The 14,561-nt window shown below is 42.4% G+C and overlaps 1 protein-coding gene across 1 annotated transcript in view; it reads right to left on the minus strand.

Moving 5' to 3' along the window:
• Positions 1-2,796: 2,796 nt before the first annotated feature.
• frs2a (fibroblast growth factor receptor substrate 2a) overlaps positions 2,797-14,561 on the minus strand; it is a 49,735-nt gene continuing 37,970 nt past the window's right edge. Inside the window, exons 2-7 of the mRNA XM_088922563.1 lie at positions 12,582-12,681; positions 11,699-11,790; positions 10,229-10,415; positions 8,916-9,074; positions 7,861-8,024; positions 2,797-6,066 (exon numbers count right to left, since the gene is read on the minus strand). Of these exons, the coding sequence (XP_088778689.1) occupies positions 5,047-6,066; positions 7,861-8,024; positions 8,916-9,074; positions 10,229-10,415; positions 11,699-11,764 (1,596 nt within the window). The 5' untranslated portion in view covers positions 11,765-11,790; positions 12,582-12,681 and the 3' untranslated portion in view covers positions 2,797-5,046. The remainder of the gene's footprint in view (positions 6,067-7,860; positions 8,025-8,915; positions 9,075-10,228; positions 10,416-11,698; positions 11,791-12,581; positions 12,682-14,561) is intronic.

Raw genomic sequence — 14,561 nt, forward strand, 5'->3', positions numbered from 1 at the left:
TTCTACACCCCGAGCATTAACAGAAACGCATCATTACAACTGAAACAAATATGCAACGTCACCAGGAAAGAAAACGAGAATATATATTTTGTAATGAGCCATTTTATGTATTGAACAGGTATTTAATAGGCGAATTCATGATCGACATCGGTAATCACCTTGGTTTTGCAACAGTGTACTGTAAAAGTCACAGGCTAGTGGCGTGTCTGGCCATACAATTGCTCGCTGAACAAGTGCGTGCCCGTTCACAGGTCTCCGAGACCTACCGCAGATACCACACATAATAATAATAATAATTGCTTACACTTATATAGCGCTTTTCTGGACACTCCACTCAAAGCGCTTTACAGGTAATGGGGACTCCCCTCCACCACCACCAATGTGCAGCACCCACCTGGATGATGCGACGGCAGCCATAGTGCGCCAGAACGCTCACCCCACATCAGTGGGGAGGAGAGCAGAGTAATGTAGCCAATTCATAGTCTTCCCATTAGTCTAACCAATGTTCAATGGGGCCCAGTTCTGACCAGTAATCCACGGTATACCTGACACATTCTCATCTCGCATTAAAGGGATTGTTACACGAGCAGCCTGAGGACGTGCGTTGTCCTCACATCAGGATGAGCCCAAGAAAGGATGCCAGGTCAGCTCCCAGCACCTGATCGATGTAAGGTCCTGCAATCAGGTTGTCATGAATCACTAGAAGCAGATTTCTGTAGCAACTAGACACTTCTGTCCAGACCATCTCCCTCCGATCTCCTAGTTGATTAAGCCAGGTGTCATGACACAGTTTTTCATGGTCTTTCCTTGACAGATTGTTTGGCTGTATAGTCCTGCCAGGATCAGAATTGCTGGGAGTGAAAATTTGCCCCAAATGCTGGCAGATTCGTTCCTTTTTATGTTTCTTTCTTGAGTTGCACCCGGTTTGGCATTCCTGGTGAACTCACCACCCGTGCCAACGCAATGATCAGATGCCGATGTAAGGAAGTCACTTGAGCATACCACAGTTCCATCCATCCACACACTTACACCACAGTTATGAACCATTAGCCATAATGACACCCGAACAAAACATTTAATATTTCAAAATGTATTTTTATTTTATTAAAAACATACAGACAGGTTCCTTATGATGTTCAGCGTGAATGCTTGTTAAAATGAAAGAACTTACTGTTGTGATAAAAAGAGGAAATTTGATATAGTGGGGATTTCTGATGACGCAATCATCACAATCACAGAGTGTGCTTTTCTCGGCATTTCTTATGCCATTTACCTTTTCCGCATTGGCCCATAAGTATATTGAACATATGGGATTTGTGAATGGTATCAACTCTGAACCAACGTCTGACATCCAGAACTGCTCTCATTCAGCCACTGCAGTTCGAAATGTGACCGACTGGGCCTCCGTAGAAGGAACAAAAACTTGGGACTGTGGGAGTGTCTCATACAGCATCATTCTGTTCATCAGATCATCAATTAATAAGAGCCCTTTAGTCAGAAATATGGAAAAAAAACAATCTGACGAGAGGCTGTGTAAAGATCTGTGTGCCGAGGTTGTTGGAAACAGGACAGCTGAAGTTGAGTATCTGTGACGTTCAGGACAGGCCACAGAAACAAGTCTAAACAAGCAAGCAGATTGATGTAATCATCAGTTAGCACCGGAGATGTAGAGCTCACCTGGAATGGAAATCAGCAGACAGGACTCCCGCAGGACCAGTGATGGGGACTACTGTATTATTGTGCACTACTACCGATAGTAGTATCAGTCTTGTCACAGAGGTCATGGAGCAATGCAAAGTAACACGCACTTATCCCTGGGCAGGAATTAGGCCAGTGGAATTTGTTGGCGATATCCTCTTTGCTAAATGTTTGTTTCTGCATCTCACTGTGGAAGCATTAAGGTCCCTAATATTCTAGATTGAATCTTCTGATGCTTTTGATAACTAAATGGGAACTGCTAGACATTTTTCTTCATTTCCTCTGCAATTATTTGTCTGTTATGTTTACTTTCATGCAGCAAAACACCTTCCGAGTAAAATGACATTCTTCATCAGGGCATCAGATTCAGTGCAACCTTAACTTTCTTTCCCAGTGCAAAACCAACACATCAGAATTTTGGGACATACCAAACAGAAAATATATAAAAACAAAAGACATGCTTCATGACATGCACACCTATAATACAGAGTATGAAGTATTCCTTTAGAGTAATACTAACCACTACTACCTCGAAACCTGATCATACAGACAGATGAGAGGATGTGCTCATGTTTGATGACAATTCCAAAGACGTCAATAAAAAGCGGGTCTGGTAAATAAAGGTGTTTAACTCTCACTGTACAGTTTGTATTGGATATTAGCATAATTTTTGTACATGATATATCACACCTTTAGCATTTAAACCTGTTACAAAGGTCTGGTGTTTAAAAGCACTGTTATGTTATCAAACCACACATGCAGGCACTGAAACTATTTTCAGCATTATCTTAATTTCTAATACAGGTGTATTTAAATTTGTCACATTCATTAAGGTTTATTAAATCATATTACTGCAGCCTATGCTGAAACAGAGGCACAGAAATGTGTACATGCCCATGATGTAAAAAGCACATGAAATATTTGTGCATCAAAATATGTAGATTACAGGAGAGAGGAGTCTTTGAATTTACGATTTGCATCAGTTGGAAAACTGGGTCAATTTTTGTGTTTTACAGGATTTTGTACTCTCTTGGTAAGAGGACCTAACACACTTAAAGACACCCTTTTCCAACACAAACATCACATCACACAAAAAAAACATTGTAGATTTTTTTTTTATTGCCATGCTACAAAAAATAATGTTGGCACAGATGGCATTTGACAAGATGTAGATATCACAAAATACACTTTTTTTCCTCATAACATTTGTTTTAAAAAATTGGACTATTCTGGTAAACCAATATCCATACCTGAAAAATGCAAACATCAAAATACATTTAAATTAAATGTTTGTACTTTACAGTGGTATAGCTCTGTGTGTGTTGGTTCATTTGGTGCATAGTTATTCTCCTGAATAACACAGGGAAGAGATAACAAAACAATTGAAAAGTAAAAATTTCACCTATAATGAACCCCAAAGGCATTTGTTCAAGGAACATCGTTTCCAAAAAAATGGTTTGGCAAGGGTTTTTGTTTTGAACTACAATTTAATTGATTTAATAAACAAAATCTATTAAACTACTTTTATACACACTTCCTACATTTAGGCATTTTTATGGTAGGTAGAAAAACTATCATTTTTAATAATGCATGTTAGAACATATAATAAATCTTACAATATAATACAAGGTAACTGATGAAACATTTGTCTTGAGACTTAAAATACTATGAAAATGTCTGACAGTTTCATATATGGTAAACTTTTTTTTTTGCTTCCATTATCATTCCCATAAGGACACTTGATCTTACTGGAGGGTACCTAAAAGTCAGCCAGCAGACCTGCCAAAAATTATTCATGATTTCTAGTTATGGATAAGATGCAATGAATGTTTCAATTTAAACAGCTGCAATGATTTCATCAAAGCGTTTTTCCAGCTTGCATGCAGAAGGCAGAATAAACATGCCTGCTTGTCCAGAGGTACAGAGAGAGTATTATCAGGTGGAACTCAAACACAATTGCTCTTACAATGAGAAAGAAGCCTACAATCTTTTTAGCACACATTCAGAAGGTAAATGTACCGTTTCCTCTCAAAGAATGTGAAACTCGGCAGATACGCAGTGGAGATGCACTGTCAGTAAACAAAATGGGTTCTTCAGGTACTGAAACTGAACAGGTAAGAAACAAACAGCATGTACTGTGTTATTCAAGAAAAGTGAATAGAAAAGTAAAATTGAAGACATTGCTGACTTTTACCAAGACACCAGTGGCGCACCGTGACAAAACCAACCCGGTTCATATGGCCCACGCCTTCCCAGCTCGTTTAACCGTAACACATTCAGTGCAATAAGTATACACACCTACAAAATTAGATATATAACATCAATATAGAGACAGATGGAGAAAAACTTCAGTGGCGAGTCAAATAGAAATAAAAATGTTTTGAACAATGTAACATTTGATCCCGTGAAAGATCCAGCAGTACAATAATTTAATTCCACTCTAGCCGCAAGAAGTCTATCACCACCTTCCAGCGTCAGCACAAGTATTTTTGCTGTATAGTATCTCTTTTATGACAATATCAAGACAACTAATTTGCCATGTTTTATGAGCAAAAAAAAAATGGGAAAATTTATACAAGATGCTTCTTCTAACACGTCCTGTTCACAGTCTAAAACCTATGGATTAATGAATGGAATAATCCACACAAGGAGCACCTTTTAGAGTGGTTCAAACAGGAACTTACTGCAGACCGTACCACAGAAGCATCTCGGGTCTAACCAGGGACAGAACCCACCTTAACATGAGAGACTACAGCAACAATAAAACTGTTCTCCTTCTGGCTTAATTACATGGTAGTCAAATGGAAGTCACATGACAGAATAACCTGGGGAAAATCACTCCTGGCTAACATACAGATGAACATCGCTGGCTAACCTTCACAGAAACTGCTGTAGTTCTTTTTAACCATTGGCTACTTGTTTTACAAGTGAGAGTGAACTGATGTTCAATTTTAGATCACAAGGGCCTCTTGGAGAGCAATCTGATGTCCTCAATGGCAAGACACTGCTGGAAATGGGACAAAGATGATCATTAAATCTCATTTTGGAGATTTTTTTTCTTATTCCACCAAATCACAGAGTCACTGAAAAAGGAATGTTTAAAACAACCCCCCCCCAGAAAATATCAGATCATCATAGAATAAGATAGTGTTACATGGCAAGTACCTGGTCTACTTTAATTCCCTTTAAAGTCAGCACAACGTACAGTGTAAATCCGTGACTAGCTTAAAGTCTCCAAAAGCTACTGTATTTGGAAAAGAAAGTAAAATATATCTGAAGCCCTTCTGTCCTCAAGAGTTTTGTTTTTGTCTGAAAAAAAGGTGCAACTTCACACAGTGCTATCTAGGCTCACATAGGCAGGTCAGTACTGTTGTGTCGCGTTTTCCTTGAAGTACCATCATCGCGTGGCAGTGCCTTCTGCAAACTAGACATGGCAGCAGTCCGCTCAATGTCTATCACTGCATACAGTTCTGTTCTGCGAGTCGGAGTCTGTGGGAGAGGGGTAGTGGGGGTTTTAGGGGTCTGAGGGTTATCTGAATCACTGCCTCTCTCCATCTCCACCTCAATGTAGTTGAGCTGTCTGTGCTCCAGACTGGGCCGCCTAAAGTCAAAGTTAAATACTGTTGGGGTGCAATCCCGGCGCCGCGCGCTTTCCAGCTTGTGGGCACTCAGGGGTACCGTTACATTCTCCGTGTTGACATAGTTGTGCATGGGGTCCAGGTTGTGATGGTAGCCATTCAGAGATGGCGTCTTTGGTCCAAAACTGTCCTCCTCCTCCTTGTTGGGTTTTTGGGCTTCCCAGACAGGAGGCAGGGAGGGGAGGTTCTCATAGTTCAGAAGAGCAGTTCTCCTCTGTGCAGAATTATTAGCGTTCTGAGAGTCCACACTATTTGGTGTTGGGATGGGCATCCTGCACCTGCGGCCTGCAGGGGCACTGGGCAGAGCCAAGCCATTGACGTTCTCGTACACCAGTTTATTGCTAGGCGGGCCATCCTTGCGCTCGTCGCTGTCGTAGCCCGTGTCCCAGTCCGCGGGGTTGGGGTTGGTGCTGGCGCTGCCTGCGGCCACCCCGTTCACGTGACCCACGGGCTCCGCAGCCTCACCCCCACCGGTGCCGCTCGCCTTCTCCAGGCCCAGCTTCTCCTGCTTCTCCTTCTCCATCAGCTGCCTCTGGACCGGCGTGGGCCCCAGGACGAACGTGACCGCGTCGGGCTCCAGCAGCACGTGGGGCTCGTGCTCGTCCGGCGAAGCCAGCGGCCCGCTGGCGCCGCTCTCGGGGCTGGACAGCCGGAGGTCCAGAGGCGCGTGGGCGCTGCAGCGATTCCGCCGCTCCTCTGGCACCCCCGTGGTGTTCACGTACGTGTGGACCTGCGGAAGCGAAAACGGAAAAAAGCTTATTTTCCCCAAACATGCCATATTGGAGATCTTGCCACGCCCAATTCCATTTGCAGTGGCTCTAACTGGATCTTCAGAAGTGCTTGCTTCTCTGTTACAGACATCTCTCTACTCTTCATCTTAGTCTATGCCTTCTAACTCAAGAGGCAGACCCCAAAATCAAACTCCAAACGCTGGCACCTAGGCTCAGACAGCCACAGCCCTGTTCACCTAGGCTGTACAGTCATGGGTCTTTTAAGTTTTCACAACAAATGCAACATGTAACACCTGTCAGCCAGTTGTCCTAATACTTATGCTCACCCAAAGGTGGGATTGAACACAGCAAATGACATTTTTCAAACATAACTAAACATAGGAAAAATAACACCCAGAAACAAAAGCTGTAATTCTATACTTTTGCCTTATTAGGGGGGCAGAGCGGTGGCTCTGTGGCTAAGGATCTGTCCCTGTGGCTGGAAGGTTGCCGGTTCAAATCCCGCGGCCGGCAGAGGAATCCTACTCTGTCCGGCTCCTGAGCAAGCCCCTTAACCCCAGCTGCTCCAGGGGCGCTGTACTATTGCTGACCCCGCGCTCTGACCCCAAGCTTCTCCCCCTGTCTGTGTCTCATGGAGAGTAAGTTGGGGTATGGGAAAAGACAAATTCCTAATACAAGAAATTGTATAGGGCTAATAAAGTGATCTTATCTTATTAATCTTTTGTTCTGAAATAAATTTTATGGGTACACAACAAAAATGACAGATTTCACTTCACTGTCCCAATAATTATGCTCTTCACAATATATAATTTATAGAGCCACAAGCCTCCCTGTCTGGACAACTGGGTCTTTTAACATGTTCTGTAGCATTAAAATTACCACACGGCACTTCAGGTACATCAAGTGTCGCTGAAAACAATCAGCCGAAATCACATGGTCTCCCTATTCACTTCCCTATATAGATGTTGTGGATTCAGACCTTTTATTGACAGGCATATAAAATCATTTTTAAAAATCAGGTTGAAAATAACAGGACTTCTGTCAAAAAGTAGTTTACAATGTGTCCAAACAGATCAAAACCAGGATTTATATAGAGTGAAAAATCTATAAGGAAGAGGTTTTAATTTAAATTTACAAAAGCAAAGTGAATCATTAAAACAATATTATCTTAACATTCTTGATATTTAATTTTGCAGAGTTTTGTCCACTAGGGGTCCCCACATAGCAGAAGTTCCACTCAAGAAAGCACTGTGTGATGAAGAGTGCTAAATCCTTTTTTCTGTGCTTACAGCATGTGCGGGTACCTTTGCGTACTTCATGTGGACAATGACAAGTTAATGATTTGTGTGGACTAACAAAAATAAAAAAACCTCCACTAACGAAAAAGACTGTCTACAGTGTTATTATTATTTAGGAAAGTATTTTCAGCTGGAGCAGGGAGTGATCTCATTACAGTGCACTGTTATGTCTAGAACACTAAATCAACAGTGTAAGACATAACAGTGAATTAAAGAACAGAAATAATAATTTATGTAATTCCTGTTGAGACTGAAAGCAAGAGAATTAGTGAGAATCATCTTCATTCTGATTGCCTCCTCATGCAAAATACAGAAATGTTTTTTTCCCCCACACAATTACTAAGTCACTCTGATCACGATTAGTACGAAATAACAATTCAAATTCACTGCCTATGAACTGGCAGTAGAGAATAAGGCAATATTCTCCAATGAGAATAACGCAAGTATAAACACAAGACATGACTGCTGTTAAAGTTGCTGTGGAAATGGTGTTACCGGTTCATCGGCGACCAAGAGAGGATGTGTTGACTCCTCTCCCACAGAGGGAAGCCGGGTGCTCCCCACCGAGGGGTGTCTGCTGGAGGGGCGTGATGAGGCGTCGCCGAAGGAGGGGTACCGTGGGCACCCATTGGGCAGTGTGGAAGCCACAAAACCCGGAGCTGAAACAACACAAAAAAACAAAATCAACAGAAAGCCCCATGAAGGCCAAAGAAACTCACTGACACTGCAGGTATGGACTGTGGATTTTGATGCCCAGTAAGGTATGAATGTTCGATTTGGATATTTGAGAATAGTTTGATTCACAAGACTATACCCTATGGTCATATTTCAAATTACAGTGTTTGAATGAAAAAAAACATTTTTTTATTAAAGAGGAAAAGGCTATGAAAGCTAAATAAACACTACTCCAATATATTTTAGATAACGGAAAACAATGCACTGTATCTTCTGTTATAGCACATGTGGCCTTTTCAGAAGGCAAATAAAAACTCTGAGCGCAGGGTGAGTGAATACACCTCTGAAACAAAGTAAATTTCTCCCTTTGGTTCATGGCTCACACAACAACCTTTTAAGATAAGATAAGATCACTTTATTCGCCACATACAATTTCTCGCATTAGGAATTTGTCTTTTCGCTTACCCCAGCTTGCTCTCCATGAGACACACAGACAGGGAGAGAAGCTTGGGGTCAGAGCACAAGGTCAGCAATTTATACAGCGCCCCTGAAGCAGTTGGGGTTAAGGGGCTTGCTCAGGGGCCCAACAAAGTAGGATTCCTCTGCCGGCCGCAGAATTTGAACCAGCAACCTTCCAGCCACAGGGACAGATCCTGAGCCACAGAGCCACCGCTCCGCCTTTTAAAAGGACTACAGGTTCCTCTTGGCTGGAGTACAAATTGCTACATTGACCTTGCAACTGACAACTGTAAAAGAAAAGTAGCCGAGGACAACTACATCTCTGCCTTATACAGCATAGTTGGGTTGCTGCTGCTTTCAATTCAACTCGCATAGCAGAGATTTCTCAGTGGTTACCACCTCCCTGGCTCACTTACTAGTTGGGGTTCGGGGGGTCCTGGGGATGTCTGGGTCTGTCTGGCTGTGGTTTCTCTCCATCACTGGTTCCTCCACCACACTTATACTGTTATTTTGCATGATTTCCTGGAGCATGTTGAATATCTCCTCCGCACGGGCACATTTAAATGCAAAAATACCTAAAAATGAACACAACAGAAACTGTTTTCCCTCTGAAGTCAACATGAAAACAAGAATTCACGCAAAAGAGAAACATTACACCAACACGATCGCAAACACACACAAATGCACAAAAAAACACTGGTTTATGGTTTCTGCTGACCCCGACACTCAAAAACAAAAAAAAAAGCAAAACGGAGGAAACAAAAATAAAGGCTCAAGAAAACATCTTCTGGGTGAACAACACAAAACAACTAAGCTAAGAAATGACTAATAAAAAAATGTTTTGTAACACACAAGTAACATCCACCTATGACTGGTCCAGCAATAGTGTTCACTGCAAACAGCAATACTGTAAAACTCTCCAGTATTGCTCCAAATTGTTGCGAACAGCGCAGGCAGACCAACTTACCATTACTAGTACAAATACCAGTTATGTCCAGGCCCAGCTCTCATTTGCTCATCCTTTGTAAGCATTAAGTTAAAGTTGACATTCTCACATTAACAATGACACAGTCCATCAGTCACGTGTTGTAAAAAGAGATACTGAAAAGACACTGACAGTTCTGGCAGGTGCAGGTAAGGTACCCTGTACGGTGTGAGCACAGCAGTGCTCAAATTACCTCAAACTAACTGGAAGAATTTACAGGCACCGTTTTGTCATTTCTGCCTTCCCACGTTATGGAGGAAAAATGATTACAGACAGTAAAATTGTCATAGTTTAGTTTTCCTAAACAGCGCATTAGCCTTATTAACCCTTGTGTTAGAAAGCTACATAGCGTCATATTTCCACTATAACACCACAGTACTACATTTTAACAGAATACATTGTACGATTCCGAAAGATGGCACCAATAGTCTTCATAGATCATTGTTAATAACATGTTGGCTGAAAATGATAAACGTTTGCAAATCTTTTTCGACACCCACTGTAGCATCTATAATTTATTACCACCCATTTAACATCCCCAGAGCTCTGCAGCGAGTGAGGATTAGACATTGAAGCGCGTGCAGAGGGATGATTACTGTCATTAGGCATTACCTCGTGTGTGAACGGATTTGTGCGTGGATGCTCTGAAACGACAGGAATGCAGGAACCGCGACTCGGTCACAGGCAAGTACTGAAGGAAGAGCTCCTGAACACCGAGGCGTGTACAGGTGCACCGGCGCGTACCTTGGCCAGTCTGGCACCGCCTCCCGCTCTCGAAGGAGAAGAGGTTGGAGTCGTATCCGTAGCGCCGGAGGCAAAGGTAAGGCCACTTCACGGCGTCGCGTTTGCGGGTGTGCAAAATCAGCTCCGTCTCCGTCAGCTCCATCACGCCAGAGCCCAGCTCGTTGCCATCGTCGTCCACGTTGGTCACCTTGGGAGGCGGGAAGGAAAAGTAAGGTACAGTATGGGCAAAAAACGGCAGACGAGCCCTGAAATCCAGACTGTTGCTGGTTCAAATCATCTGCCAGGCGAGGCTTAAGACTCCTCCCCCCCCCCCCCACCCTCAAGTGGCGGCAGCACAGGCAGGGGAGCCCCAGCGACTACCCGACGGCGAGAGCTGCGTCAGGCAACCTGCTGTCAGGACTGTGGGACTCCCAGCACAGAACATGGCAGATTAAGTCCTAATCTACGTATTTCGTAGGAAAATAGCCTTGTCCACCTAGCGTTGGTAGGAGGGCTGCTGTGGTAATGGTCCAGCTCATTAGTAGCTAGTCGTTAGCTACTATCAGAGACTATTCTTAGTTTTAAATTTGGGGAGGTATAAAAAGAATAATTCAGATCTTGTTTTAAAAATACAAACCTACGGTATATTGCTAACTCATTCTTGTGAAATATAATCAATTGTAATCATAAAAATGACCAATTTCGGTTAAGTCATTGAGAGCAGAGGCAAAACAAACCTGAAGTGACTACAGCTCTCCTGGGCACCACAGAGCCTTTAAACCTGTAGCAGCCTTACAAATTGGGTCTCAGGCACGGTTGCTAGAGTTTCTGTTCTCAGTTACATGCCTGGCCCAATTATTTGTCAGCAAAACTAACACTTTTAACCAGGCTGTGAGGTAACCATACTTTTAATGAGGGTAACATCACGTGTAATCAACTGTAAAAGAGCTTCAGAAAAATCCTGTCCAATTTAGAAAAAAATGTTTATTGACTACTCGAGGTAGAACAAAAACCAGGAAAGACAATACTCTTAAGGAACTGAATCTGAGAGCCCTGGACTGCAATGCTTGTACAAAGTATCCACTCATGCAATTTAGATTCACTCCAGCTCCAGCCTAGAGCAGAGGCAGCCTCTAAACCAGGACAAAAACTCACAATAAAAGGTGACAGCAAACACTTTCATTTCTCAATTGACACAGCTTACAACTAAACAATAGATGCGCATTAAATTTTATTTAGTTGAAAACACACAACCTACATCAGTGGTAGAGTAACGAAAGTGCATTTCAAAGCTCCGACAGAAAAAGATTGCTTCAGGAAACATATCAGGAAAGATTAACAGTGTGCCCTAGCAAATTGTTCCAGTTCTGAGATGCCTTTAACAGATTTCGTAAACAAACAGCTGACTAGCCCAGCCAGAGCTGCTGAACTTGTTTACAATCATTTCACAGAATGATGTCACACTCACTTGCGCCTTGAGATCAGACCCACCTTAAACTTGTTTTGATGGTTATCTGGGATAGACTCTTTATCTGGACAGCTACAGCAGCTACCCATGGCTTCTTCAGAAGACCATTTGATCTCTGAAAAACAAGAGAAAAACATTCACCTTAGGCAGACAGGCATCAATGACACTAAGGATAGCGCAGGCAACACAATACAGACTGTTATAAAACCCACAAAAATAATCAATACATATAGATGAAAAGGCAACATTAAAATTAAGTTAAAATTGATTGAGGACAGAAGCACACACCCTCATACCCTTTCAATGCGTAAAATGCTCACAAAGTACACTAACCAAAATTAACACAATACTTAGTTAGCAAACACATGCGTTGTTTCTCATAGTAGCGGTAGGATCTAAAGGAAAATTCCACAGGGTTACAGCTTATCATTCTGGAAAGAAATGTCAAGCAGCTGAGAGCCTGAAGTTATGAGCCTTACTGGAATGCTTCATTAAGTTCTTTTTACTGCTTTGCCTTTAAGCTCAGATATACCCGAAACTCATGTGGACTCACAAAGGCACTGAAGATTATGAAGCAAATGGTGGGTTTTTTTCTTCTGTGCAAGAGGTTCACCAGTAAGTTACACCCACCTTGACTTACAGGAAGACAAAACAGTTGATAATTACTTCGCTTACTGTGACAAATCCAAATCCTGATGTTTTCAGAACAACCAGGAGATCACTATTACCATGAGGTAAGTAGTAACATACAGGAGAAACACCTCTCATTACTCATTAGTGTCATGAGTCTGTTTTCCGATAATGCACTGTCTCTGGGGCACAATATTGATCCTCCACTGTAACTGCTGTACTGCCCTTGTATGTCCAGCAGGTGGCACAAGGGGCTCTGTCGGTCCGGGAACATACCTAGATCTGGCCATCAATATTCCTGGTCCCTTGCCCAGCACCTGGACCACAGTCATACTTCACTGTACCATCACGCCACCACACTTCTGATGATGTGACCCTGAAAAAAAAGAGCGAGATGTCATTTGCACTGTGCATAGTAGACTTTATAAATCATAATACTGAATACCAGAACTAAGTAACTAAGTTGGAAAAAAAACAATCTTGAAATGTTATTTTTCCACAGAAAAAAAAAAAACTTAATTCCAAAGGAAAAGAGGTTGTAGGCGTGATATCTTGTTTCATGTCCAGTGCTTTAAGAGACATTTGAAGGTATAGGAACCTCTTTCTCTTACATAATATAAAATTGCACAATGCAATTATACCTCCTACATAATGTGAAATTGCACAGAGTTCCCCAGCTGCTTGGCAATGAAGTTGTTCAATGGCCTGCTACTTCGAGATGACAAAATAAAAATTCAATTATGGAAGAACTTTTAACAGACTTTTAAAAGACAGGAAAACATCTGATCCCATTTCTTTCTGGATTTGAAGGGCAAAACAACACACTGTGAAGCAAGCATGTCTGCAGGCTGTTTTTTAAGACGAGAACCAGCAGTATCTCCGGAAATGCACATCAAAAGGGCACGCCATGAGCCATGACACAGCAGTCTGTGACAGTCTACTAAGCTAGGAGACCCCCAAACTCACAATCATCATCACGACTGCAACAATGTACTGGACTGTCAGCATCCCAGCAAGCTGCAAGACTGTCACAGCTCTTTCAAAACAGTCCACTGGCATTCCAGCAACACCCTCAAAACCTCAGATGATACAATGGTGACATGCAGTTTAATACCACTGGGTGCAGAAACCACTATTTTCCCCCCATACGGGTTCACTGTATAGTGTACGGTAATTTTTTTTTTGCCATTCCTATATTTCTCATTCCTGATTCCTGTGCTTCCCCCCCCCAGTGCCCAGTCTGCAGCTCTCGGCGGTGCCGGTGTTGTCGCCAGCGAGTGGTGGCGGGGGCATCGCCATCCCCTCACGGGGCACGAACTTCTCGGCAAGCTGTCTTCCAGGAAAGCGCTTCCCGGCGCATTCCACTAACAGCAGAAGTCACAGCCTGTTTCATCAGCTTTCCGTCTCTTAAGAACTTCTACCAGCAACCCACTCCTTTCAGAAAGAAATACAAACATTTTCCATTTTCACAGACAAACAACACCCCAGGCCCTCAAGCCTTTCTGTAAACACTGGAATAATTTAGGCAAGTTTGAACTCTGCAATGTTTAACACCAATCCATGCAACTGTAATTACAGCAGAAATGCAACTCTCTCTCTTCTGTCTCTTTATTGGTTTATTCCACCAATTATATGTTTTCATGACATCCCGGTTCCTGTGCTACATGAACACTACCACGGGCCACGTGTCAGGATAGAAGAGTGAAGAGGTCTCATCTCTCTGAGAAACGAGGACAGGACAGAAGAGTAGAGGACAGAATCACTGCAACGGGGCATCACTTCATTTCAAGGACTATTTCTCCTCATTTACTGAAAGGACAAACTACATGGACTATGTAAGGGCTCCACAGCAGCCCCAAGTATAATGGGTCATTTAACTCAGAAGGCTAGCAGCTCAGTGAAAAGAAAAGAAATCAGCACTTCTACTTGCATTCTGTCTCGGTTCTGTCCTGAAATAAACCTCAATAACAAAACCTTTTTGGATATACCTCACAAGAAAATTTAAAAGTATTCATTAATTGCTAACAAAAACTGGCCTCCAAAGAATTTGCGTCTTAAGAAATATGGGGCTTCTTTCAAATGTTCAAAATAGGCAGGCAGGTTACTGTTAGTTAACGGAGTCTGACAAATACACAGGTTTCTTACACACCTTTGACTCTCAAATTGTCTTTTGTTTGCTTTTTTGTTGATCAATAACCTACAGCACTGTGCATGATTGTACAGGCGTGTTCACCGAAAACTAGCTGTAGCAATCAA

The sequence above is a fragment of the Atractosteus spatula genome, chromosome 8 (genome assembly GCF_055471065.1).
Source record: "Atractosteus spatula isolate fAtrSpa1 chromosome 8, fAtrSpa1.hap1, whole genome shotgun sequence".
NCBI classification, from domain to species: Eukaryota; Metazoa; Chordata; class Actinopteri; order Semionotiformes; family Lepisosteidae; genus Atractosteus; species Atractosteus spatula.